The sequence below is a fragment of the Triturus cristatus genome, chromosome 4_1 (assembly GCF_964204655.1).
Source record: "Triturus cristatus chromosome 4_1, aTriCri1.1, whole genome shotgun sequence".
Lineage (NCBI taxonomy): Eukaryota > Metazoa > Chordata > Amphibia > Caudata > Salamandridae > Triturus > Triturus cristatus.
The window spans coordinates 318,833,980-318,861,928 of NC_140585.1; the positions used below are offsets into that span (position 1 = coordinate 318,833,980).

Sequence of the window (27,949 nt, forward strand, 5' to 3'; positions counted from 1 at the left end):
AGCATTGTAGGTTTTAACACAACCACGGCATTGCAAAGGGTAGACATTATACACACTTAATGTGAACTACTATCCTGCACGGCCTCTGGAAGTGCTCCTGGAGGTCCATAGTGTGGGCACAGATTAAAACTAAAACTGAAGATCAGTTCTCGAAGATGGCTAGGATATGCAAAGTAAAAGAGGTGCACATGTAAGCTTCTTTTCAGCTGAGTCAAAACATTTTTGGGGGAGAGTTAGAAAGGAGAGTGTTAATAAAGTGGCATTTTTGTCCTTAAATGCAAGCAGAGTGACTTTCTCTCTTGTATTTGAATAAGGCCTGCTAAAAGATGGTTTTATCCTTGGGAGAATAAGGCACGCACCATTTCTGCTTCAACTGTTTACAAAGTATTTTGGCATCAGCTAAAGTGGAGGAGAACCATAGGGAAGTCAGGAGAAGGTGCTTATGGATTGAGCAGTAGGTGTCAAGCGTGGTAGAAATCCAGTCAATGTTGACGTCGAGGGTGGGCACAGCCTAAAAACTGAACCAGCATCTTCTGAGCTGGGAGTTTTGTTTCCACCTAAGGGGGGGGCATAGAGGGAAAAAAAGATGGCGGATTAATTGGAGCAAACAAGAGGAATAATAATTACGTTGTGGGGGAGTGGGCTCCTATGCATGTTTCATCAAGTCAAGGTTAGCACAAGTATGAAGAAGACGTTTAGCCCTGTTGTCGGCGCCATTATCAATGTGAAGATTAAACCCACCTATCAAGAGGAGCCTCTGGCACCAATGCCAACTGGTCTGACGGGCACCATAAAGGATGTCAGCACAGTTGTAGAGCATAAGACTGATGTGGTGTCCAATGAAATGAACCTCACAAGAGCAGAACTACCCACGAAAGGTCTCTAAGGATGAAAGGCCACAGTAACAATTGTAACAAATGCGGCGTAATTAATTCAAGGGCCGACATGCAAATACTGTGGGCCGAAGACTTCAACTGCATTATGTCGGGAATGTCCGAAAGAGTTCCACTATGACTGGTTAGGACAGTGTTACTATGAGTGAAATAAGTGAGCCATTTCTGCACTATGAGATGGTCACATACATGGCGGTTCAGACATATTTGTTTCTCTCAACTCCATATGGTTTGTACAGTAGAACTGATTACATATTTGCCAGTAGGGATATTTCTAAGCTCTGTGCCAAAGTAGAATACCTGGACAGGACACTCTTAGATCCTTTCATGTGTTTCTGACATATGTATGGTTGAGGAGCTGTCTAAGGGTCCATCGTGGCACTTCTGAGCCAAGAGTTTGACAAAGGAATTTGACAACGACCTTATTCAATAGACTGCTCAAAAGCAATGAATTATTGTAGAGTAACAAGTTACAATAAATGACTTAAAGGATTCTTTTTAAAAAGCCATACAGTAGCTGGTTTCATCATATTAATCAATCAATATTTAATAAGTTAATTTAATGTAATCAGTGCTCTAGTGTGCATACCATGTGTATAAATTACATATGAACAAATGGATTTGCAGGATGGGCGATAGAATAATAAAGCTCCCTCTGTATAATGTTGGCACATAATTAATCAAAAAGTATCCAACTACTGTGCAATAGAAAAAAGTTAAACTGGTCTATTGTCTGTGACGTTGATGGCGTTTCAACCCTGTACAGTTTAAAGGATCATCTTCAGGACAAACTATAATTCTGAGCATTAAGAAAGAAAGAGATATAAAGAAAGAATGTCCAAATATATTCCAGATTCCTATTTTTTATTAGGATCTAATATGGAGGGTTCAATGAAAAGAGGCACCAAATGATTTCTGTATTACTTATGCAAAGTGGCCTCCTGGAAACAAGGAGACACTTCACTCTAACCGTCAGTATCAGCGTCCAAAGCCATCTGCTGCATCAGCGTTTATACATTAGTGAGCAACACGGCGTGAGACCCGTTTCAATGCTGAATGCATTTATAAAAAAATTCTTAGTGAGACAACTACAAGATGGTTGCTGGAAGTTATATCGCAGCTGATCCATCTAGATCAGTAAGGATTTGTTCCACATAGGAACAAGATCATTAGCATGAGGATACTGGCATATACCCAATATTTTTTAGACTGCATGGAGAGGACTACGTAGCAGTGACGCTATTGAAAAAACATTGTATACAGTGCGATGGGAATACCTGTTTGCAGCACCTCACTGCTATAACTCCAGGCCCAAGGTAATTATTGCTTGGATCAGAAAACTCTATACTTTTTCAACAGGAAGAGTTAAGATTGGGAGGGTAATCTCAGAACGATGGTCGCTGTGGAGAGGTATGAGACATGTCTCCCTACCATTTGATAAAGGAAGGGTACCCCTAGTGGCGAGACTGTGTGCAGATATGAAAGAATGGGGGGATTAGGATCAAGGACTTAGTCCATAATGTCCACAATAGCATTTTTGGGAGACACAACAGAGTGAAACCTATACATAGTAGGTATCCTGAGCTCCTTCAGGCAATTTCTAGTCGAAGGGTTAAACCTAAAAAGTCTATACTCCTGTCTTTGAAGTCACTGATGGCAGAACCGTAGAGCAACCTGGCTGAAGGGAAGCTTGCGTGGTGACCGAATAACTTTAAATAACTGCGGCTACAGATTACTCACATTCATGCTGAAGTCACTGAAAAGAACATACAGACAGTACTGGAGGGAATGAAGAGATCGGCACTTTTGTGGTCATCTTTTTTTTTGTCCATAATGAGGAGGGCGGCCTTGACTAAAATGACTACCCTTGTACACTACCACTAAGTGTTGCAAGGGGTCTTCTCCGTGATTCCGGTGTGCGTTTTTCTGGAGTCAAACATTATCCTACTTGTTGTGGGCCAGTAAGAGACCGAGAGCGAAATTGGCGGTCTTAAAAAAGCTGTATGATAGAGGTGGCTTGTGCCCCCTGGACCTGGACTGCTGTTATCTAGCAGCACAGCTATGCATTTCTCGTTTTTTAGCTAGATGAATCACCAGACAGGTCAACTTAACTGATTTCTGAGTGTTAAGGACGTGATGAAATTCAGGACCATTTTATGAGACACAGAGAAAGGGAACAAACACGTGCACATGTGATAGCACATATAGCTGGAATATGGGCGTGGGTCAGATGAAAGGTGTTGCAGTCAGCTTCCATACATGCTAAAACATTCCTGTGGGGTTTGTCTGGATTACAGGCTGGATTAGGGGAGAAATCTTAGTGCAGGGTGACCTGTGTGACTAAGAAAGATTGCTCACATTCGATGAAACCAAAATTTCGTTTTAGGTACCCATTTTACAGTTTCGATGTAGTGGGGAAATGGTGGTGGTGATAAAGAAGGGCTGGAATGGGTTCTCTTGTAGGCCCTCAGACTCAAAACCTTTGGCGGATCTGATTCAACTGCAAGAGAGAGGGCAAATTATCTCACTGATCTAAGAAAGATTGGCAGCGAAGAGACAGGAAGGATGGCTTCCAGGAACATTGGGAAGAACGATTGGCAGATAATGAATCAGATAGAGTACGCACAGATGCACTAAGAAATGAAGTAGTAATGCCAGATTTAACCTAACGCAATGGAAATATCTCCAGAGTGTATTACACACTGGTAATTATGCACAAGATATACAGGCACACACTGGTGACCTGTCTTAGGTGTATGGGATACAGTGCTGATCGATTACATATGATATGGGCATGCAAAATAGTGGTTTTGGTCAGGCGTAGCAGACACAATAAGGAGGGTATTGGGAGGGATAGTACAATGTTGACTCAAACAGTTCATTCTAGGGCTACACCCCAGACCTGGAGGGGGCATGGGGAGTTATACGATACAGATTTGTACCACTGAGTTCACTTATGATCAAGTAATGTAATTTTTCACAATACACTGTGCACTTTTAGAGAGCCCATTCTATAACAATATTGTTGTCTGCATATGTCCTTGCAGAGGACGTATTATGTATGTAGTGAATTTTAACACCTGTAATATGTTTAGTAAGAGTAACAATCTAGTAACATCTGTTCTCTAATGCTGCTTTATTTTCATGCATTGTGCTTTTTATGAGATGTAATTTACCATTTCTTTAAAAGATTTTTTCATTGTAAAATACATACAATAAATGAAAACATAAGCCAGTACATTATATATTCAACAATATAGTAGGATGTGAACATTATATCAAAATAAAGAGAAATAAAAAAAGCAAAATTAATAAGGGAATGTATGGAGTGGTGATATAATAGAAAAGACGGAGGAAAGCTAGGAGGAGAAAAAGTAAGCGAGTGGAAAGATGAGCAGGACATCAAGTGTATGTTGAGATAAAAAATTATAATATAGTAAGAAATAACAAAATCTCCTATTACAATCTGAGTGAAATATAACATGAATAATAACTCATAGCATACACCAACTTAATCAAACAAGGTGGCTAGTCTTTTGAAGACATAGTAACATTCACAAAAGCATTTTGATATAAATAATTGGTAACCACAATTTGTCACTTTTAACTGCTAATTGTAGAGAGTTCAGATTAAATCTGTCCAATCTGTGATTGTGGCATACTAAACTCCACCAACAGTTAATAGAAATATTCTCTTTCGATTTCCAGTTAGAAGTAATGACCTTTAAAGCAATTGCTGTTAAGAGGTCTGTAAGTTTTCTGAGCATTATCATATGTGACCAAACAGAGTGCACCCAAGTACAATTAGTCTTAATTACATCTGCTCCGAGTCGCTATGAGAGGCATAAGGACCTATGCATAGGAATATAGGCTTCATAAGAGGAGGAGGTCTTTCTAGGACCAGCGGTATAAAAGAAAAGGGATTTCAGCAAGAAAGACTGCACTTGCATTCTAGTGCCGCAAGAGAGACTGCCCTTTTTCTTAAAAATGTGGGTTGTTTAATAGTTGTAGACTGTAATACTACATACACATATAGTTGGCTGGGTGTTCTTTATGGTATTTATCTTGATGCTTGTGTTTTTTTACCTCTCACCAATCCACAGTTCAATCATATAAATGGTAAGATCTCTCTATTGACATTGAGCTTTATAAAGTTTTTAACTGAATCCCTTCACCCATAAGTAGTTATAGCTTTTATGCATTTAAATCAAATCATGCATTAATAATAATAATGTACAGAGCAATTAATCTACACTTGAATTCATATGTGAATGCCGACATGAAGCTATTACAATTGAAACAGACTTGCGATGGCATGTGAAAGGGTGTTTTTTCTGACTTAGGCTAACGAGGCCCCAAAGAGGCCTCAACGCCATCTTGTCCAAAATGGATGCGTTATCATTATGTTTATTCTTGGTTTTAAATTCCTGACAGACTCTACATGCAGTACAAAAGGGGGTGGTGATGGACGGAGCATCAGAACCAATCAAACACTCACACCCAGTCAACAGATCTGGGTTTGATCCATCACCATTCTTTAGCCCACTCTGCCACCCCAGTTCAGACATGGCCATATGCAAATCAGTCTGACCCTGTGCCTCATGGGAACAGTCCAGCCCGAACTGCCAAGCCATGCCTTCCCTGGACCAGAATCAAGCTTTCTAGGACCGGTTTCTGGCATTTCAGCCGTCTTCAGCCAGGCTTGCTTGAATCCAGTGGCAAAGTGAGCAAGGGACTCACGTCTGAGCATACCCTGCCAACTTATGGTGAACAAAGCAGTCCAAAAGGGGGTGGTGATGGACGGAGCATCAGAACCAATCAAACACTCACACCCAGTCAACAGATCTGGGTTTGATCCATCACCATTCTTTAGCCCACTCTGCCACCCCAGTTCAGACATGGCCATATGCAAATCAGTCTGACCCTGTGCCTCATGGGAACAGTCCAGCCCGAACTGCCAAGCCATGCCTTCCATGGACCAGAATCAAGCTTTCTAGGACCGGTTTCTGGCATTTCAGCCATCTTCAGCCAGGCTTGCTTGAATCCAGTGGCAAAGTGAGCAAGGGACTCACGTCTGAGCATACCCTGCCAACTTATGGCGAACAAAGCAGTCCAAAAGGGGGTGGTGATGGACAGAGCATCAGAACCAATCAAACACTCACACCCAGTCAACAGATCTGGGTTTGATCCATCACCATTCTTTAGCCCACCCTGCCACCCCAGTTCAGACATGGCCATATGCAAATCAGTCTGATCCTGTGCCTCATGGGAACAGTCCAGCCCGAACTGCCAAGCCATGCCTTCCCTGGACCAGAATCAAGCTTTCTAGGACCGGTTTCTGGCATTTCAGCCGTCTTCAGCCAGGCTTGCTTGAATCCAGTGGCAAAGTGAGCAAGGGACTCACGTCTGAGCATACCCTGCCAACTTATGGCGAACAAAGCAGTACAAAAGGGGGTGGTGATGGACGGAGCATCAGAACCAATCAAACACTCACACCCAGTCAACAGATCTGGGTTTGATCCATCACCATTCTTTAGCCCACTCTGCCACCCCAGTTCAGACATGGCCATATGCAAATCAGTCTGACCCTGTGCCTCATGGGAACAGTCCAGCCCGAACTGCCAAGCCATGCCTTCCCTGGACCAGAATCAAGCTTTCTAGGACCGGTTTCTGGCATTTCAGCCGTCTTCAGCCAGGCTTGCTTGAATCCAGTGGCAAAGTGAGCAAGGGACTCACGTCTGAGCATACCCTGCTAACTTATGGCGAACAAAGCAGTACAAAAGGGGGTGGTGATGGACGGAGCATCAGAACCAACAAACACTCACACCCAGTCAACAGATCTGGGTTTGATCCATCACCATTCTTTAGCCCACTCTGCCACCCCAGTTCAGACATGGCCATATGCAAATCAGTCTGACCCTGTGCCTCATGGGAACAGTCCAGCCCGAACTGCATTCTGTCCATCAATTGTTGTTTTTGCATTTGTCACCCCGAGTGGGAAGGGTATGCCCAGACGTGGGTCCCGTGCTCTCCATGCCACTGGAATCAAGCTATCCTGGCTGAAGAGGGGTGAAACCCCGGAACCGGTCCTAGGATGCTTGTTTCCAGTCCAGGGAGGACCTGGCTTGGCAGTTCGGGCTGGACTGTTCCCATGAGGCACAGGGTCAAGACTGATTTGCATATGGCTGGGTTCAAACTGGAATGGCATGGTGAGCAAAAAAACGATGGATTTAGGCCCAGATCTCTCTACTGGGGTGAATGTATGACATTGTTCTGCATTCTGTCCATCAATTGTTGTTTTTGCATTTGTCACCCCGAGTGGGAAGGGTATGCCCAGAAGTGGGTCCCTTGCTCTCCATGCCACTGGAATCAAGCTATCCTGGCTGAAGAGGGGTGAAACCTCGAAACCGGTCCTAGGATGCTTGTTTCCAGTCCAGGGAGGACCTGCCTTGGCAGTTCGGGCTGGACTGTTCCCATGAGGCACAGGGTCAAGACTGATTTGCATATGGCTGGGTTCAAACTGGAACGGCATGGTGAGCAAAAAAACGATGGATTTAGGCCCAGATCTCTCTACTGGGGTGAATGTATGACATTGTTCTGCATTCTGTCCATCAATTGTTGTTTTTGCATTTGTCACCCCGAGTGGGAAGGGTATGCCCAGAAGTGGGTCCCTTGCTCTCCATGCCACTGGAATCAAGCTATCCTGGCTGAAGAGGGGTGAAACCCCGAAACCGGTCCTAGGATGCTTGTTTCCAGTCCAGGGAGGACCTGGCTTGGCAGTTCGGGCTGGACTGTTCCCATGAGGCACAGGGTCAAGACTGATTTGCATATGGCTGGGTTCAAACTGGAACGGCATGGTGAGCAAAAAAACGATGGATTTAGGCCCAGATCTCTCTACTGGGGTGAATGTATGACATTGTTCTGCATTCTCTCCATCAATTGTTGTTTTTGCATTTGTCACCCCGAGTGGGAAGGGTATGCCCAGAAGTGGGTCCCTGGCTCTCCATGCCACTGGAATCAAGCTATCCTGGCTGAAAAGGGGTGAAACCCCGAAACCGGTCCTAGGATGCTTGTTTCCAGTCCAGGGAGGACCTGGCTTGGCAGTTCGGGCTGGACTGTTCCCATGAGGCACAGGGTCAAGACTGATTTGCATATGGCTGGGTTCAAACTGGAACGGCATGGTGAGCAAAAAAACGATGGATTTAGGCCCAGATCTCTCTACTGGGGTGAATGTATGACATTGTTCTGCATTCTGTCCATCAATTGTTGTTTTTGCATTTGTCACGCCGAGTGGGAAGGGTATGCCCAGACGTGGGCCCCTTGCTCTCCATGCCACTGGAATCAAGCTATCCTGGCTGAAGAGGGGTGAAACCGCGAAACCGGTCCTAGGATGCTTGTTTCCAGTCCAGGGAGGACCTGTCTTGGCAGTTCGGGCTGGACTGTTCCCATGAGGCACAGGGTCAAGACTGATTTGCATATGGCTGGGTTCAAACTGGAACGGCATGGTGAGCAAAAAAACGATGGATTTAGGCCCAGATCTCTCTACTGGGGTGAATGTATGACATTGTTCTGCATTCTGTCCATCAATTGTTGTTTTTGCATTTGTCACACCGAGTGGGAAGGGTATGCCCAGACGCGGGTCTCTTGCTCTCCATGCCACTGGAATCAAGCTATCCTGGCTGAAGAGGGGTGAAACCCCGAAACCGGTCCTAGGATGCTTGTTTCCAGTCCAGGGAGGACCTGGCTTGGCAGTTCGGGCTGGACTGTTCCCATGAGGCACAGGGTCAAGACTGATTTGCATATGGCTGGGTTCAAACTGGAACGGCGTGGTGAGCAAAAAAACGATGGATTTAGGCCCAGATCTCTCTACTGGGGTGAATGTATGACATTGTTCTGCATTCTGTCCATCAATTATTGTTTTTGCATTTGTCACCCCGAGTGGGAAGGGTATGCCCAGAAGTGGGTCCCTTGCTCTCCATGCCACTGGAATCAAGCTATCCTGGCTGAAGAGGGGTGAAACCCCGAAACCGGTCCTAGGATGCTTGTTTCCAGTCCAGGGAGGACCTGGCTTGGCAGTTCGGGCTGGACTGTTCGCATGAGGCACAGGGTCAAGACTGATTTGCATATGGCTGGGTTCAAACTGGAACGGCATGGTGAGCAAAAAAACTATGGATTTAGGCCCAGATCTCTCTACTGGGGTGAATGTATGACATTGTTCTGCATTCTGTCCATCAATTGTTGTTTTTGCAAGACTCTACATGCAGCAAGATATAGATTTGTTTATTTCTGAATGACACTGTTCTCAAGAGCTTGTGAGAGGAATCTTTAGTAACAATTTCTAAGGCCTTCCACTTGGACACAGTATTAGATTTATTCTCAATGGTTCACTGTTGTTTATGTAACTAGTTCGTTCTGACGCCACTTTCGGACGACATTAGGTCAGAAGGGCTGAATCAACATTCATGTAATTAGGTTGGTGCCAAGGTGATGGGTTATTTGTCTATTCATAATACTGTAATGTGATGTGATATGTTGAAAATGCAGTTATTTGCTCACTCCATGCTGACTTCGAAGTTCCAATGCTTTCCTATGGAGAAATTATCTAAAAAAATCCTTGAATTTGGGCGTGAGCTTGAAACACTTTTGCCTTCTACTAGTGATGCTGCCTGATTTCCTACTGATTTTGCTGCACATTTGAAGTCGGTTTATTTCTGATTTTGCCAAATATTCTTTATTGTTCCTATCATTCGGAGCCCTTATGACAATGGCCCTATGGATTTAAAAGAGGCTATTGCTGCATCTTCATTTTACTATTTCTGTATTGTACCTTTGAAATATTGTAATACACTGTGGTGGCTTTTTAGGTCTTGTCTAGATCTTCAAGACATACTGTATCTAGAATATGGGCTTTAAGCACCGCCCCTTTTGTAATTGGCTACGTTTACTGTCTTTTCTAAATGCCTATTTTTCATTGTTTAATATGCTTAATAGTCCCTCTCTTTCTTCTTTTGTAACCTCCTGTGAAGACTGCCCCTATTACATTTGCTCTTACTCTTCATGTTATTTTCGAATACTTGTAAAGCACTGGCCTGCCTCTGCTTGTGCGGGTTTCATTTGCTTCACGCAGGCTGGAAGGTTCCCGCTCGATTAATTTGCTGTGCTTATTTTTTAATGTAGGCTCTTCCTTCTGTAGCATTCACCCAATGATACTATCACTCAATCCTCTTACTGTACACTTTTAGGTATTTGTAATTTTATTGAATTCTTTTTCAAATCATCATTGTTTACTTTTTTTTTTTTATAGCAGACAGCGGGACTCAAACCCTGTTCACCAGTTCCTAAGTGGGCAGCTCTATATATTAAGCCATATCCTCACTCTATTGAGGACTCAATGTGAGTGCATTTTGTTATTGCGCTAAATTCCACGCTGACAAGCCCTTTTTTTTATGCCCTGTAAACAGGTCTGTTAATCTTCTTGGTGGGAGGGAGTAGACAGCCTCTTCTTTAAAGAAAACTGCAGTGGTAGAGCCTGCTTCCAAGCCCCACCTCAGCCGCACACTGGCCTAAACGCCTTACCCCTCCCCTCTCAGCTCCGACTCCAGTCTGTGTCTTATGCTCCACTGTCACTTCTTTTTTAGGTCTCGTCTGAGACAGCGCTTTAGCGCTGCTCTGGCGAGACTTATAGTAAGCGAGTTTTGGAAGTGCAAACAGTGGCTTTTCAGGCCTCCAAATACAGTGCATGTGCGCCGTCCGGGCGCGCGCACCATTTGGAGGCCTGAAAGCACTCGTTTGCTTTCACTTTCGTGGCCCCTTTGATGTCCTCAGTGAGCCGCACGGCCACTGAGGACATCAAAGTGCACACCATTTGCCACCCCCTTCCTTCTTGTTATTGTTGTAAATGGTGATTCTTGTTAATTAAGACCATCTTTGGTTTGTAGGTTTTGTTTGGGTGGAAGACTTAAAGCAGCACATGCGGTTCATGTGCGGCGAACTGTTTGCACATATTCAATGGACAGTTTTTCACCCCCGGGCAGTTGTTGCTGGGCACTTACACGAGAGAGTGGTCTCCACTCTGATTCACGTTAGAGGAGATTAGAGGAGAGCGTGGCTTGGAGAGGTCTAAAACTGCCTTACCTTTTGTGCTTTTTGTTTTCTAATGTAGGAAGCTAATTCGGTGTTCTGATGTGTGGGTAGTGCAAAATGTTTTGTTGTCGATGTTTTTTTCCCTTCAAATCACATTTCTGTTCGGGGGAGGCAAGTGTTTGTAGCAGGTTTAAGGGAAATTCTAGTGCTCAGAAAATGCACAGACCTACCTTTGTATCCGTTTTCAGACGACTTGAAAACAGGTCATCTGAATTTGTCCTTACTTTATTACCCCCAGAGGCTGCCCCCCCCCCCCATGTGGACGTGTTGCCCACCCCTCGCTGCTGTGCTGTGTTTGCGGTATCCTTTGAAGCCGGGCTCTCAGGGTTCTCTCTGGTGACTGTTTTTTGGCCAATGGCCAGTCTTAAGATGATAAAGCTATTGCAACTTGTGCATTTGTTTTTATTCACGTTTAACATGCGTGTTTTTCAGATCTCCAGGTCCCTCGTTGATTTCCGACTCTTACTGAAACGTTATTTTTATGTTTAGACTGTAGATGCGTTTGTAACCAAACCAGCCTTTCAAAATTCACTGGCGTAGGCATTTTCTTGCCTTACATGTAGGGCAATATATACAGAAACGTGCAAGAAACTGGTATGAATTTAAAGGCCTGGCGTCCTCTGTTCTGGCGCTCTGAAGTGTACACCGCCTAGGTATAATACCCTGTGTTAGCACCGTAGCACGAGCCTCGAGTTGTATACAGGCGGTCGCAGGAAGAAGAAATACTATGGTGTAGGGGCGGGCTCCTGACTCCTTCTAATAGAAGCGAATCTCCCCCAACCCTGGTGTCCGGTGTACCTGCTAAAATACTTTCTCTTCAAGGGCCTGGCAGGTTCATGTGTATGAACCAAAACTCGGGGATACAAGTAACATGGTATGAAAAATGCATCGTAATATTCTGTCATTGCAAGTAGGAGGGCGGAGTATCCATTTTAATTTCACTTCAAAGACCCCCCCGCCCTCCACAACGGAATTGGCTTGTTTACTTTAAAGTTGAGGCACAGTTGTCCGTATCATAAGATAATTCAATAATCTTCCAGAAATTCATGAATTAAAAATCGATTTCGAAGTATTTCTTGATCTTGACAATTTAACATGAAATAATCATGGTGATTTATTTTTAATAAACATATTTAATGTTTCTTAGTGTCTACGTACAACTCCATTTTTTTTTCTTCTTTTTAATAACTATATTTAAATCCAGAGAACGGCAGCCTGGGTATAGTATGTACATATTTCTTCAGTAACTAGCCTGTGCATGCTCTGCCTTGGGGCACGTGTGCGGAATCAATGCCAAACCCTTTGTTATTTTGCCAATAAGCACCAGAACGTAACCTATTTTTCAACTGTAATTGGAACAGGGAACAAGCATTTGCAATGCAATAGGTCTCGCATTTATACGAGTTTTAGCTATTGGCATTGTAAATGACAATGCTTTTTATTTAAGTTTGGTGTTTTTAAAACATAAATAAAAGGCACTGTCATTTACAATGCCAATAGCTCAAACTCGTATAAATGCGAGACCTATTGCATTGCAAATGCTTGTTTATCGTTCCAGCTCCTATGTAGCCAATGCTTGTTTTGAATGCAATTCGACCACTGCTCTCACCCCTTCCCTCTCCTATCCATCTTCCTTCCCCTTGCTTTCCCTGCACCCCATGCGCGTCAAAGGATAAAACTAAAGTATTCTGTGGAGTTAATGACAACTCCATACAATAAATGTCATCCCTGACCTGTTAAAAAAAGGTCAGAACTGCAAATTATAGAATTATAATATTAATAATAAAAGGCATTTATAAAGCGCACAGCTACCTCAGATGAGGTGTACCGGCGCTAAAGCGGAGGACATCAGAGCAAAGCGACCAAGCTGCTAATCCCTGTTCTTGAAAAGCCACGTTTTTAGTGTATTTCTGAACTCCAGCTCCGAGTTCAACATGCATAGGTGGAGAGGCAAGTCATTCCACAGTTTAGTGGTTTCCACCACAAACAATCTACCTCCGAGCCTGGTTTTGAAAAAGCGAGGAACAGTGAGGTAGCATCTGTGGTTGGATCTCAAGGACCTCTCCTGCTGGTAAGGGTGGATTCTCGTTCTCAGATAGCTAGGGCCCCTCCCTGCCTTGGTAGGCTTGATAAGCAATTGTAAGGGCCTTGAATTCAATTCTCCTGGCGACTGGGAGCCAATGGAGTTGTTTGAGCTGCGGAGATATGTGATGGCGCAGTGGAACCTTGCAGACCAGCCTTGCAGCTGCGTTCTGCACTATTTGCAGCCTTCTAATCAGACACAGCCTTCTGGGCAAGCCCAGGTAAAGGCCATTGGCATAGTCGAGGTGAGAGGTCACCAGGGCATGCACCACGGTTCTTCTGCTTTTGTCCGACAGAAAGTCAAGAAGTTTTCTGATGGTTCTCATCTTTCCAAAACAGGCCGCCAAGACTTGACAGACTTGGGTCGATAGGGTCAGGTCTTTGTCCCATCTGACACCAAGGTTCTTAAGAGAGTCTTAGGCACTGGTGGAGGGCCAGGTTCTCTAGGTCACCAGAGGCCTGTCCTTGGTTAAATAATAGAACCTCCGTTTTATCGGCGTCGAGCTTTAAGAAGTTCCATTCATCTAGGTAGCTATATTTTTAAGACAGTTTCTGAATAAATCAAAAACTGACGCCGATCGATCTCTAAAGGAAAACAACAGCTGAGTGTCATCCACATAGGATATCACCTTGACCCCACTCTTAGCCATGAGAGCCGCCAGTGGCATCAGATAGATGTTGAAAAGTAGTGGACACTAAGCAGAGTCCTGAGGCACTCCACATCTTCGAACAGGCCAGATGCTGCACTCACGTTCTACCATGACTGAACAATATTTGACTTAGAGTCCGCCTCTACTTTTTCAGGTCTAGGTTAATTAATTGCACAAAAATCTTTTGATCATGCTTGGCATTTTGTAATTTGATGGTAGCCTTGCATGCCTGTTTCTGGGCGTTTTGCATATGACAAGATTTGAAACACTTCTTTAATGCCCTTAAATTCAGCCTATCTCTTCCAATAGTGTGATAATGAATTCTACCAGTGTGAAGTGACATTTCTAAATTATGCCCTCGCTTGAGCAAGCAAGCAATCAATCTATAGAGGGACGTGCGTTCACTTCTGTAATGCAATCGCATTAAAAAAATCAGCTCTCCTTGTCACTGAACATCGGGAGGACGTGCTCAGCACTTACACGCAGAGGTAGCCTGCTTGTTAAAATATGTTTTAATAAGTGCATGTTGTCATGCAGCACTGTTGTTGGCAGGCTTTTTTGAACTTACAAAGCACCGAATGCAGGACCATTTACAACACCAATAGCTCTAAATCTCGCAAATAAGAGACCAATTGCATTGTGAATGCTTTTCTAAATCCAGTCCTTTCTTTATAGTCTGTATATTGATATGCTATTTTGAACCTGGTATGCACTGCTAAATGATTTGAGGTTAATTCAGTCCCCCATCACCCAACATCTGGACACGCCATTGAGGGCAGATTTTCCAGGGGTACAGCTCGCCCATTAAAGGCTCGGTACCAGAATGCTATTTGTACTGTTTACACTTTATTGGCCCAAAAAGTGTTGGTTTATTCACAATACTTACAGGACGTACTGAGGGCACAAGAGAATCAACTGATATAGGAATTTTGTAAAGGTCTCTGAAATGAACTTCCAATGGTGGGGCCTACTTGGTAGCGTGCAATAGTGCTTGTTTGCTCCATATGTCCCCGGTCATTTGATGACTGGTGTTACTTTCAATCACATGTCCCTACTACCAATACTTGGTGGGCTAAGCTAATCAGATACCCACATCTGTGAGTCCCTTTTTTTATTCTATTGTGTTCCTGCCTGCATGTTTCAGACCCTCCTACACTATGAAAGATAGTGCTAATTTTGCCAGAAAGAAGTAGGTTAAAGCAGGGAGCTCTTTGTTACCTTCACATCACCAGGTAGGGGGTAGATGTTACTGGTCAAGGGGGATTAATCACCAGTTCACTGTACTGAAGTGTACTATTATCTTGTTTCTATGTCTAGAGTTGAAGGGTTGCTTGTATGTTACCTACCCCTGGTACTTTGACAATGGTGCAAAGACAGCTGCAATTACATCCATCTGAATTAGGTGGGCATAATTACAGGTCTGCCTCCGATGGCTCTTACACCGCAGGACCACCAGGATCTAAATTGGATGGGCAGACCATTATCTTGGCAGTATAGATATCCCATCACCCTTACAACAGAGTAACTATATCGCCAAGATATAAATCATCCCCTTACTTTTGAAAAGCTCATTCCCAGCAAAACCTATGAAAAGTCATCCAAATTCCACATGCCTACAATTCCTCATTGTTAGAAGCACATAGCACACATATGAATCAGACCTCTGTAAGCTTCTAATTTACTATCTACTCACCACCTTCATCACAGAGACCTTCTCACCAAAATCTGCTCACCACTCTTCAATGATCGCATCCCAAATGGCTACAGCATCACCCACAAATAGGGTGGTGTTTTCACCATCATTCTCTAATTGTCCTTCTCATAGTCTATTTCCCTTTGCCCTATCAGGCTTCATTTGAATTTGTTACACCCTTCTTGACATCTTTGCTAACCACGTCTACCTCACCTCACCTTGTCTACAGCCCCTGCACAAACCCTTCCTGGATAACTTGTCCAATTTTGACTGTTTCATCATCATTTCAGAGCTTGACAAATCCCACTTTGGTGACTTCAACCTGGCAATAACACCAAAGCCATAAGAAACCACATTATGTACCTTTCTTTCTCCTTAATGGTCATATCTCTTTTTACCCTGAAATGCAACATACCTCTAGATCACTTCCTATCAGTCATATGATGTCACTGATGCCTCCATCCTGGAACATGTGATTTTACAGACCACTACATACATACCCTTCTAGATCACACATTCAAAATCTCCTCCAGAGGACACCAAACATGCAAATATTCAACATTGCCCCATCCCTTGATAATCTTAACTCCACTCTCAGAACCCATCTTCCCCTCCACATCAAGAAAGTCACAATAATTCCAAATACATCTCAGTACTGAAAATAACTCAACACCAAGAAATGGTTAATCAAAAAGGTATTAAAGACCCATAACTTAGGAGGTTATGGCATGAAAGTCAATTGTGATGGGGAAGAATTGACCTCAGTTTGATGAAAGTTACCAGCAAGTGGGCCACCCATCAATCTAGCAAGCTTTTCACTGTCCATAGCCCAGCAACAGGGAAGTTCTTTAATCAAGTCGAAATGGATAAAAAAAACTGAATGAACACACTAATGACCTCATTTAGAGTTTGAGCATAAATCAGGATTCTGAGTTGTGGGTAGTTACTGCAGATTGTAAAACCATGTACAAAGCACTGATGTCTGAGGTTTTGTTTCATTCCGACCTTCAGAATTCCAAATTGGTGGTGTTTTCCTCCTACCCTAAGTCAGACTGACCATTAAGCACAATAGATTTGCTCCAACAGACACTTAAAACCACCAAAGATGATGTATTGCTATGGCACTAGACGTAGATAAAGTCTACAGTCTCACACACCGGAGAGCCACTGCTGTTCCAATTCAATTATGAATGACTGATAGAGATATCAGGTTAGTTTCCTAGGAAAAAGGGATCTGCAGAGTACTACAGGACCAAATAAATGTCTTTCTTCACATATGCTGCCCTTCTCCACACGAAGACACTGCACCCTCTTTTCTCATGACAGACACAGCCCCTGATGAAGAGACTCATCCCCTGTCGGAGTTGCACCACATTTGACAATCTACCCTTGAAAGAGTGCCACAAGACTGAAGGCCCCCAACCTAAAGAGCTGACACATGCCTTATCACCTTCACATCACTCCTATTTTTGTGGCAACCCACAATGTTCACCCTTCTTCGGTTCCCTCCAACCCCCATTCTTATAGCTTTTTGAGATGGCTCGTCTTCCATTTACTGATATATACCATTTGCTATCTGATCTCATATTGTTGCCTGTAATGTTAATATTTGTATTAAAACTGAAAGTGACTAAAGGATGATTCCCCCAAAATTCAAATGTGACACTCAAGTTATACAGAGTTCTGCCTCGATGCACTGCCTTGTATTATCTGGAAATCTCGTATTAGTCCATGGGTAGAGCAGAAACTAATCACTTGGTGGATAGTTACTATATAGTCATGTGTTCTAGTGGAAAACCAAGACAAATTCTCACAGTTCTGGCGAAGATGCAGGTTTTTGGCAGGCTACAGGTTGCAGCCACATGTTGCAGAGATATGATTAGGAACTTTCTTTTACTGGGTTCAAAGTACAAAGCAATTACTAATGAAAGCAATTCCTGATAACACCAATCCACAAACTTTGAATAAGGAAAATAGAATAGCAGAGTCATTAGACATACCTACAATTTCATGCCCTTTCAAATACCACAGTTTGCAATAATAATTTTCCATGCAAAACTGTGTGGTGACTGTCCAAAAGTCAAACATATATTAAAAATGCAAAGAAGGTATCTAAATTTCTTTCAATCTGTTGACCGTTTTAATATACAATACATTAGTGTGTTTTATTTGATAAAGAAACTAAACCATTCCCATAAAAGAGGTCTGAAACATCTAATGAACTGCCTTTTAAAGCTCCAGATAATTTTGGCAAATAAATATTTTTAAGAGCTTTTACACAGATGCATGGAAACAAAGACAGAAGTAGTAGAGGCCACGTTTGCAAATGCCTACCACTGCAGACACAGATTTCCCGAGGAGAACTACACTTCGAGTTCCCAGCACCTTTGATATCACACAGTGCCTTTTTCAGCGCCAGATTGACATTATGGAACATGCCGGATCGATTGATTGGACTTATGCGATTCTGCATAACTGATCCAAGTATTGAGTATGAGCCAGCATTTTCTAGGCCCTCTTTCCTTACCATATATCTTTCTCTGATGGACCTTTCTTATACGCACTAGTGTAACTCATTTGGCTACACAGTAAGGACCTGGAACCGGTAACTATTGTTAAGAAGGTTTATTACAGATGAATGATCAAGTTCAGGTACACAACTTTTAACATCATGCCCCAAAGGTATAGGATAACAAAAGGCAAGCCAAACCTCAGAAAGAAATTGAGGTTGACCAGGATTAGACAGACAAGGAGTTCAGTCACAGCAATACAAAAGAGCAATATAAGGATTTGATGCTCAGAGAAAAGTCTAAAGTTCTCTTGTCTATACATTGAGAAATCTAAATCTCCTCATTTAGAGTCTAAGCTAAGCGGATGGTTCTGTAACCTAGAGAATCTCAAAATCAGGCAATTTCCATAAAGGAAATTGGAACAAGGCAAGGAAAAATTAAATAGGAAGGTGCCAGTATTTCAGAAGCTTGGTCGAAAGTCTTTAATGGGTCAGAGAATAGGCATTAGCCTAAGCCACACTAAGAAAGAATCAAAGGTAAGCATAGAGGTCTGAACCTCTTAAAGTCCAAAGGAAGTGGGAAATCCGGAGAGAGGTCTGCAAGAAGTCCACACAAGAGAGTTTGCAAAGGGTATCCGAAAGATGTCTGGAAGAGTTCTGAACTCAGACGGTGTGAGCACTAAGTTATAACACACAAGAGTCTGGTCAGTACAAGTCAAAGCATTAACTCAGATGTGCACATTTAATATGTGAGTGCACATTTAAACACAAATGAATATTAAATTCTAGTGCATTAGATTCACATTACATATGCCATACAATAAATCGTTAAAATAATCATGTGTAAATATGGCTAGGAACTACATTTAAATGAAATATATATGTAACAGTTCACACATTACATTAACTATTTTATAGTTTGAAGGGAAATCACATTCTGCATATATGAGGATGGTTTACATCAAGTTTGCAAATAAGCACACTACAATATTTTTGAACCCTGACTGCTTCCATACATCTACTTATGGAGGCTGTTCAAAATTTGCATCACCAAGGCACCACTGTTCTCGCCTCGCAATCTCCCTACTGATCGCCACTTAAATAGGACCAAACATAGCTCCCCCTACATTCACAGAGCAGCACGATCCCAGCTGTACTAGCGGAGTCTGGCGACTTCCTACTTGCCTCAAATGTTATTTATTAACCGATTTTATTGAGCGCTTAATGTTACCCCCCAGCACCTCAAAGTGGTTTGCTCTGAGCAGAAAAAAAAAGACAGTCACTCAACTGGGAATGGACGGTCCATGGTGCGAAGTGTTTTGCATATCAATAACAGTTCCACGGTCTAGTTGTTTGCTGGTGTAAATTAATGTTTGTTGATAGCTTATGTCCAGATTAATCTCAAAGTGCAACTCAAAATGCAAATCAGCCCCACTACACAGAGATATAAATAGCTTTTCTCTCTGAGATGCAGTGGGGATTTACCGTGGGGAGGGATAACCCACACTGGCGAGCAACAACAGCAACTGCTTCATGCCAAAAAATTCAAGCAAATGACTGACTTACATTCCAGTTTTTATCCTGAGAGAGCAGTCCATGAGTCAATTTCCTTCCCATTCTCTGACTGATCTCCCCCCCCCCCCCCCACAAGTAGCATTTAACAGGTTTAGTCTCAACAAATCCATACTGAGGAAATGTGCTACTGGGTTTTGTTGCCACAGTCTTCGTTCAAACTTAATTCCTCCAAAAGATACACTTATTGCATTGTGTTGTGCTGCTATTTATGTAACACTTTCCATACCCCTTGCGTGGCCAAAAGTGATTTGCTGTATGATCTTGTTCCATTATGCTCTCTTAATAATGAAAACATTTTACACAAATCATGTTAACTGCAGCTAAAGAAAGTGAGCGAGAGCAAAATTAGCCAAAGAGTTTCCTGAAAAAGTACCTGGCCCTATTGTTTCAGATATTATATGTCCTTCAACAAGTTTGAAAAGTTGTTCAATCCTAAGGTTAAACATGAAGCTAGAGGAGATATCAGTCTTCTGTTTGTACCAGTGAAATTCAACTGCGGCTAGAGACGACAAGATATAGTATGAGGAACCTTCAGTGTGTTGAGATGTTCCTTCACACGTGTGTGTGTGTGTGTGTGTGCCTGTAAGTTTCTTAACACACTTACTCTATTGGTGACAATGTAAAGTTTAGTAGAAAGTGAAGGTGTGGCAAAATGCTGGTATTATTGCAACATACCTGGTTCTTCTCGATTGGATTCAATTTCCCCGCTTCGTCTTTCTGGACGATCCATTTTCATGTATTTATAAAACCCGAACCTAGCAAAGTAAAACAGAATTGTGGGTTTGGAGTGAAACAAGACGGGAAAAGCAAGTTGCTGTTAGCAAGACCCTAAGCCTGAAAGCACAGTCTCATCATGAAGCTTGAGAAGTCAGACATACTGCACTCCAGGAAGGCCAGGCTGGACCAAGAGTAATTTAAAAGAGGCCTCCATACAAAGTCATGGGTAGGCAACATGTAGAAGATCTAATATTATCATCTTTCCAGGATAAGAAAGAAAGAAAAGTGACATCAAAGGGACAGTACTGGAAGAAGCAATAATTATTAAAGCAGGAGATCATTCACCCAACCTTTAAGAAAAGAACTTCATTCCATGTCAAAGTAATGATGAGCTTCCATGTTAGTCTGGCCACAGACACCATTCTTGAATCTACTGTCAAAATTTCAAAACTTTTTATGAATTCAATCAGGCTTCACGGCATTAGTGGAGACTTACTGGAACTTGCGTTGGGCTTCAGGGCTCACTAATCACTCTGCAGAAATATAACAGTATGGCCAGATCGCCACTGTTGGGCTATTCCCTCTGTACTTCATCTTCTCAACGTGTAGGTTAACTGGATCATTTCCCATACTCTTTGCTTTGTGGCAAACGTAGTAGTAGTAAAGCCTTGAAAGTATCTGGGTTCAACTGATTCATCTTCCAACTGTAGATGCAAATGCTTGTACAGATGCAAGGCTAAAAACCATGAATGCTTTACATAGGGAGGCAATGTGGCTTAGTGAAATGTTTCAAAAACTATGGGTTGCGACCCACTAGTGGATCGGGAGACGATTTTTTGTCGGTCCCGAAAGTTCAAGCAATTAATAAAGATGCCTTAAATTTTGAATTTTTCTTATCCCATTTGCTGTGCTTCAATGGCATATGGCAAATATTAGACTATGTCTTCTGACCGATTGCTGTTTATTTATTATTTTACCATGAGGATTGGTGTTTCCAAACTCCTCTCACTTTGCAGTCAATGAAAGAAAAATAAAGTGAATTATATGACAATACGGGGAGTGTGATAGGATCAAAACAAATCAAACCACTTTACTACACTGAAACCCAATTTCCAGACATTATCATTTGTGTGCAATATAGTTTTATCAGTAAAACTGTATGTCTGCGCAAACTTATTGGCCATTTCAATGGAAATGTGCTGTCTGTAAATGACAATGCTCTACTACTCAATGCTTTAGTTGTATTAAAACAATCGCCCGCCTCATGTCCATTAAAGCTAGGTTGGTCACGAAAGTTTGTTGTTCTCAATATGGGATCATAATTCTAGAAAGTTTGGGAAACACTGGCCTAGTGGCTAAAGCTGCTGACTTTGGAACTGGAGGACCTATGTTGACTCAACATTCTGTGAGTCTGAGCAAATCACAATCTCCCCCTGCCCAACAACTGTGAATGTAACCGTGTGATTCCCATGTAATGTACACAATCTTGATAGTCTCCAGGCACATGTACATAAGGTACAGAACATTGTTGCTCCCTATTATTGCTGTCACCATTTCGAAGAGCAGTCGTGGTAGATTAGATGTTAGACCCGGCATCCCTGGTTGGCTGAGGTAGGTATCTTAGGCCAAGTAGGGACCCTCGTTCCAACATCAGGGAAAGGAAGGTCACCTTCTTAAGATAGCCCCGGTCACCCCCTTGGTAGCTTGGCACGAGCAGCGAGGCTTATCTTCAAGGCAAATGTGTAAAGTATTCGCAACCACGCTCACAATAATCCAATGATGACACCACAAATAGACTCCACACCAGTTTTATAAAACGAGTATAAACTTTATGTAAAGAGATATACAATAACCACACGATATAAAACCAACATATGAGGTTGTGTAATATTTCTCCTGGCCGGTTGTTAGGCCAGCCAGCCCTTGTAAGTTCCGACGATGTCAATGAGCACTTCTAAACATTCTCCTGTACTCCTAATCACAAGTCATACAGTTCGTAATGCTAGAATCAGGTACTTTTGCAATGTAAAAATACTGTAATGCGTAATGTAGCAATCAGACACTCTGCAATGAAAAGAATGCAATGCGTAACACAACAATCAGGCACTTTGCAAGGTAAAACAATGCACCGCGTAATCCAACCACCAGATATGTCGTTCTGCAATAATGAGGCAATGCGTATACACTAATCAAGTAATTCGTTATGCAGGAATAATGCAATACGCAATAAGCTAATGAGGTAATTCGTTATGCAGGAACAAGGCAATGCGTCATAGGACAATCAAGTAGTTTGTTATACAGAAATGTTGCAATGTGTAATACGTCAGTCAGGTACTCTGCTCTTAGAAATGGAATACTACGTAGTACACTCAGGCCCCGATCACCGGGCCTTAGGCGGTCTCTCCGCCTCCTCTTCTGACCTTCAGTCAGCCTCTCACAGTACGATGTAATTCCAAAGTGCAGCTTCACACTCCGGCCCCTGTACCACCACTCCCTTTGGCAATACAGGCTGTGGTACGAGCCGAAGCAGAGGCTCGCACTGCCAACACGAGAGAGAGGCCGAGAGCGTCTCCCTCTGTAGCAGGTTTACTTTTCTGTTGGTATATCAAGTTTTATGCAGATGTATTAAGGGGAGCAATCTTTGATATGTTTCCAACTTTGGTGCATAATCACAGATTAGCACAAAATTTGGTAGACCCTTATGTTCAGCTTACTCCTGATATATTGAGTTTAATGCAAATCCATCAGAGGGCAGAGTTAAATAAGATGGGTCAAAAAAGTGTTAATTTGCTAACAACAATGGTGCTGATTAATCTAGCTGCCCGCTATTCGTGTTGAAAAGCACTCCAGTGCCCCACATAGGTTTAGTGGGTGCTATATAAATGCTACAATACAATATAAACAGGTTGTATGTTACTGCATTGAGGTCCCCTCAATTTAACTAGCACTACAACAAAGGCAAAGGTATGACTACCACCGCTTCAACAAGTACATATTTAATCTAATTTATCTCATCCTTGACCTAACACCAATGCTATCCCTTCCACTAAATTAAACAAATGACCTTAAACGAATCCCAATGCAAACCCCTAAATTTAGGTTAATCATAGTAGCGGCCTCTTCAGTAGTAGTAACAGGGGATTCGCGATAGAGGTTACAGTCATGTGAAGACTGCTGTCAACATGGTGCAGAGACTGTCCCCCTTTGTGGCACAGATGAATAAAGTCATAGCCAACCTGTGCTTATGACTTTGAATATGAGAACAATAACTGATTTGTTTAAGACAGAATCCAAATTATGCTTCGGTGTAAGTGTCACACCTACCATGGTCATTTAAAGGTGGAATTGCAAAGAACAGGAAAGCAGTTACTTCAACATCAACTAAAAGAAAACTAAGCGTGTCACTGTACCCGTTGAGCTGACCGACAAGGTACACTGACGAAGCTCTTTTTACCAGAACAAATTATGCGGCTGAAATTGTTCCACATCTCTCCTCCTATGATAATTTGTTTCTGCTCCTAATCCAAGCGTATGAGATGTAATAACCTAACAAAACACTAGCATTCTGAAATGCATGTTTGGGTTTTGACATCAGGGCTGAATAGTTCATAGCTGTTACTTTGCCAGTCCTAATTTTAAGATAACAACTGGCTCTCTTCTCCCTACGTGCATAACACTACAAGTTCCAGCATGCTTAGTCCTGATAAATGAAAATCTAGGGTTGCCTGAAAGTCTCCCTTGTGATTGGGGCAAGAGGACAGCTATGCTGACTTGCATCAGTCTATCCTTCCTTCAATCCCAAATCCCATGTAACACCCGGTCTGCTCTCTAGTAACAGCCTAACAGAGCTGGCTGATGGCTTACCTGTTCAGAAAGTAAGTGTTCTCCTGATAGAAGCATTTGTTGTCCTTCTCCATGTGAGTCAGCCTGGTGTAATCGTTGGGGTAAACGTGGGACAAGTGGACCTGCATGTGAAAGGGGAAACAGCAGCATTATATATGGTGTTTTCATGTCATTATAACCAAAATCCATACTGTTTCTAGGTATAAATGTTAGTTCAAAACAGACAGTGCTTTAAATGGGCAGACTATGTCCGGTTTGAACAGGGGCGCAACTAGACCCGAACTTCAGGGTAGGCTAGTACTAAACAGTGTTGGAGGGGCTACCATTTTGCACACTGGGGGCCAAGACCGTACTGGAATGCACGTTTGAAAGACCAATAGGTCCGGGTTCAATGCACTAGCGCATGGAAAAGGCATATGTCTATGCCTGTTCTTTCGTGCATTAGCACATTAAGGCCAGATCTTTTGTCTTCGCCAATGCATTCCCCTGAGACACCGAGTACTGCTGGAGCTCAGGAAGTGTCCATCAGACCTGCAAGCATCGGATGTTGCCACATAATTTCCAATTTGTATTTTTTGTCGTATAATCTTTATAACCTTGGTCCTCCAGGCTGCATAATCCTAGTATCCTGGACAATGTAAAACCTTTGCACAGAGGCGACAAAATCTGTATTTCACACATACCTGTGGAATATTTTCCATATTTCATGGATCTTTCAAAATATATGGGTTTAATGCCACTGCTTTTTGTGCAGTAAAAGCACCTAACGATGTAATACATGCATTTTTACTTGAAGATCTAATGACGTCCCAGTAATCTCCATTGTACTCATCAGTGTGGAGCAGGGATCATGGTGGGGGTACGTTTTTTTATGTGGTATTTCCTCTTAAATTAAGTAGTATTCATATGGCCCTGCAATCCATCTTTAAAATGGCTAAACACTGCTGTGAGAAAAATGAGGCTATATTGTCACTTCCAACTATACAGCCAGTTCCCATGTTTTCATAAAAACACACACACCCAAGACAAACTTTTACTCAGTCACTGTTTCTATATTTTTATCATCTACATGCAACACACCCATCAGCGACTTCTGCTCAGCCAGAATCCTGCTCACACACATCCCCACACACAAAGAACCAGAGTTGGCTATTGTGCATTCCCCTACCTTGTGCCCAAAGCCTGGAACGACCTGTCCAATATATTTGAGCTGCCTCCCTCAGTACTTGGGCTCCGTAAAAAACTGAAAACATGACTTTTCACCTGTACAAGTCCCAGTCACAGCTGACATAATCCCTGTTTTCTCAACACCAGGATACTCCCCAATGTGCATTTCACAATAACCTAAAGTTCGCCCTAGCATTATTGCTGTGGTGGTGTTCATACATCTCTCACTCTGGTGCCTTCTGTGTCACACTCCGTCTCTGTTCTTTTCTAGCTCAGTCACACTTTCCTCATTTGTTTCTCACCTTTCTGTCCATATTTGCACACATGCTTGGTTCTATTTCATTACTGTCTACCTTGTCTTTCTCTATCTTCGATCACTTCTCTTTCCTTTTTCTCTCACTGTCATCCTCCCTCCAACCTTCTCCTCTTCACTCCCTATTAGGAAGATTAATGTGGGTGAGAGATGTGTGATACTCCCACAGAATATTAGATGGTCCTGATTTCTCAGTTCCCACAGAACCCTGGGTTTTACATTATAGGAATGAATGCTGGAAGAGCTCAACTCTGGCTCTGAACTGGCTCCCCTCGATCTATGTCTGCGCAGGGGCTCAGCACTGTCTGCAATTGGGGCTCAGTTGCATACTTGGAAGAGCTCAGCTCTGTCTGAAAGTTTCGCTATGTTTGCAGGAACTCAGCTCCAGCCCAATGAAAGAAATTACCTATAGGTACATGGTCTCTGCTCTATCTGTGCATGGATTCAGCGCTATGTATCTATCTGCAGAGGAGTGCGTTCAGCTCCACAAGATGATGAGGTTTGTTTGCGGCAGAGCTCCACTCTCTCTGTATGTACAAGAACTCTATTTACCCTGTCTTCTTATTTCCTCTCAATGGCACCCACTCTTGCTTCCCAGAGTGCACTTTGTTTGTGAACGTCTTCTTGATGGTCATTGCTTATGTTGTTTTGGTGTGTGCTTTTGGTCTTCCTTTGTAATGAGGAAATTAAAAAAGAGCAGGGAAGATCAGGATGAGACAAGGAGACAATGTTAAATATGAAACCAGACAAAGGTGAAATGTATGGGATGGAAATGGGCAGGTTGAGAAAAAGGAAAAAAGGGAGGATGACAGGGGATCAGGGGAGAAGGCAGTGACATGTGAAGAGAGTGACAAGAGGGACATATGGAGGATGAACAGTGCTGAGGGCCAGGTGACTTCCTATGGCAAATGCAATAGAATTAAAACTGCACTGTAGCACATGGGAAGGAAGGAGTGGGATGGAGCAGAAAAGCAAAGTTAAAGAAAAAACAAAAAATTCTAACTCTTGTCTCTGAACACCCACTTTGAACTTTAAAACAGGTGGCCTCTGAAAAGAGGGGAGTCAGGTGGACCATGTCTCAGAAGTAGGTGGGTTAACCCTCAGAACTACACTTACCGGTTTGGATCCTTTGAAATGTGAAGGTGTCTTGGGTTTGGAGCAGGCCCCGTTCTCCCTTTGGCTCAAGGTTTTCCAACCACCAAATGCCACTTGCATAGACGGTAAGGATAATCAAGAGGTAGAACACACAAGGGCAGAGCAATCTAGAAAAAATCATGCTGTTGTGGGAGAAAGCTTTGGTGGAAGAAGTGCCAGGTGCTTTCTATTCACAGTGTCATTCTGATCTCCCACTAAAGTCTATTAGAAGTCTGTCTACCAAACAAAACAATGGCAAGAGGCACACAAGGATCTTATGGGACGTGGACTGTTACATGTCTGAGGGGTGAAGTTTAACTATAATCCCCAATAGGCACAATCCATTTTATTTAGAAGACATATTGCACAGCATATCTGCAAAAATGGGGCAGTCATGGTGCACACCAGTGGATAGCTGAAGACAATAAAAAGCCTCAAAGTGTTGCAGGGGCAGGATCCCCAACACTATCCCAGCTTCTTATAGGCCTGTACTTCCAGTCCTATCAACAGGGCCACAGAAATGTGCGACTGTGGCGTTTTTTGCATAATTATGATTTTGCCACATTTGCCACACCACTTTTTTTGTTACTTCCTCAAATGGTTCAAAATTTACTAATAAACTAGGAATGTGTTGCTGCGTAATGGAAATCCCTTTGCAAAGGTTGACTGGTCACCTTTCTGCTTCTTATTGCTATATTTAGGTGTTACATTGGTGCCAACGAGGTGCTACCTATCCCCAAAAAGTATTAAGTGTAAAAATGACGAAATAATAAATTGATACTATCATAAATGTGTCGCAATATGTCGTATAATTTGTCTGTTCTTGCCTCATAAATTAGTCAACCCTGCCACATACTCTAGGCCATCCCCTGACGCATATTTCCAGAAACCCTGCCTATCAAGAAGCTAACAGGGATATTGAGGTAGGACCTCCCCTTTTCAGTCCTGCCCCTTCTGCTCCATCTGGCTGCTCGTCGGTAATCATGGCTCACAGGTTCCTACGTCCAGCACAAGATTCCTGCCTTGCTGTTGCCATTGAGCCTCAGTAATCCAAGTAAGTAAAACAAAAATGCTATTTGTCTATGTGTTTATGAGGGTGTTTGTGAGTGACAGCGTAAATGGGATTGAGTGAAAGTGTGTGTGTTTGAGAGTGTCAATGAGAACGTAAGTGAGAATCAGAGTTTGGGAGTGTGCATGAATAAGTGAAAGTGAGTATGAGCGAGTGAGTGA

General features: G+C 42.7%; 1 protein-coding gene across 2 annotated transcripts in view; it reads right to left on the reverse strand.

Annotated features, from left to right (window-relative positions):
* Positions 1-27,949, reverse strand: part of B4GALNT3 (beta-1,4-N-acetyl-galactosaminyltransferase 3) — a 549,958-nt gene that overhangs the window by 47,729 nt on the left and 474,280 nt on the right. For both annotated transcript variants that reach the window (XM_085652267.1, XM_085652268.1), the window contains exons 12-13: positions 24,127-24,227; positions 20,221-20,300 (exon numbers count right to left, since the gene is read on the reverse strand). In XM_085652267.1, coding sequence (XP_085508393.1) covers positions 20,221-20,300; positions 24,127-24,227 — 181 coding nt within the window. The remainder of the gene's footprint in view (positions 1-20,220; positions 20,301-24,126; positions 24,228-27,949) is intronic.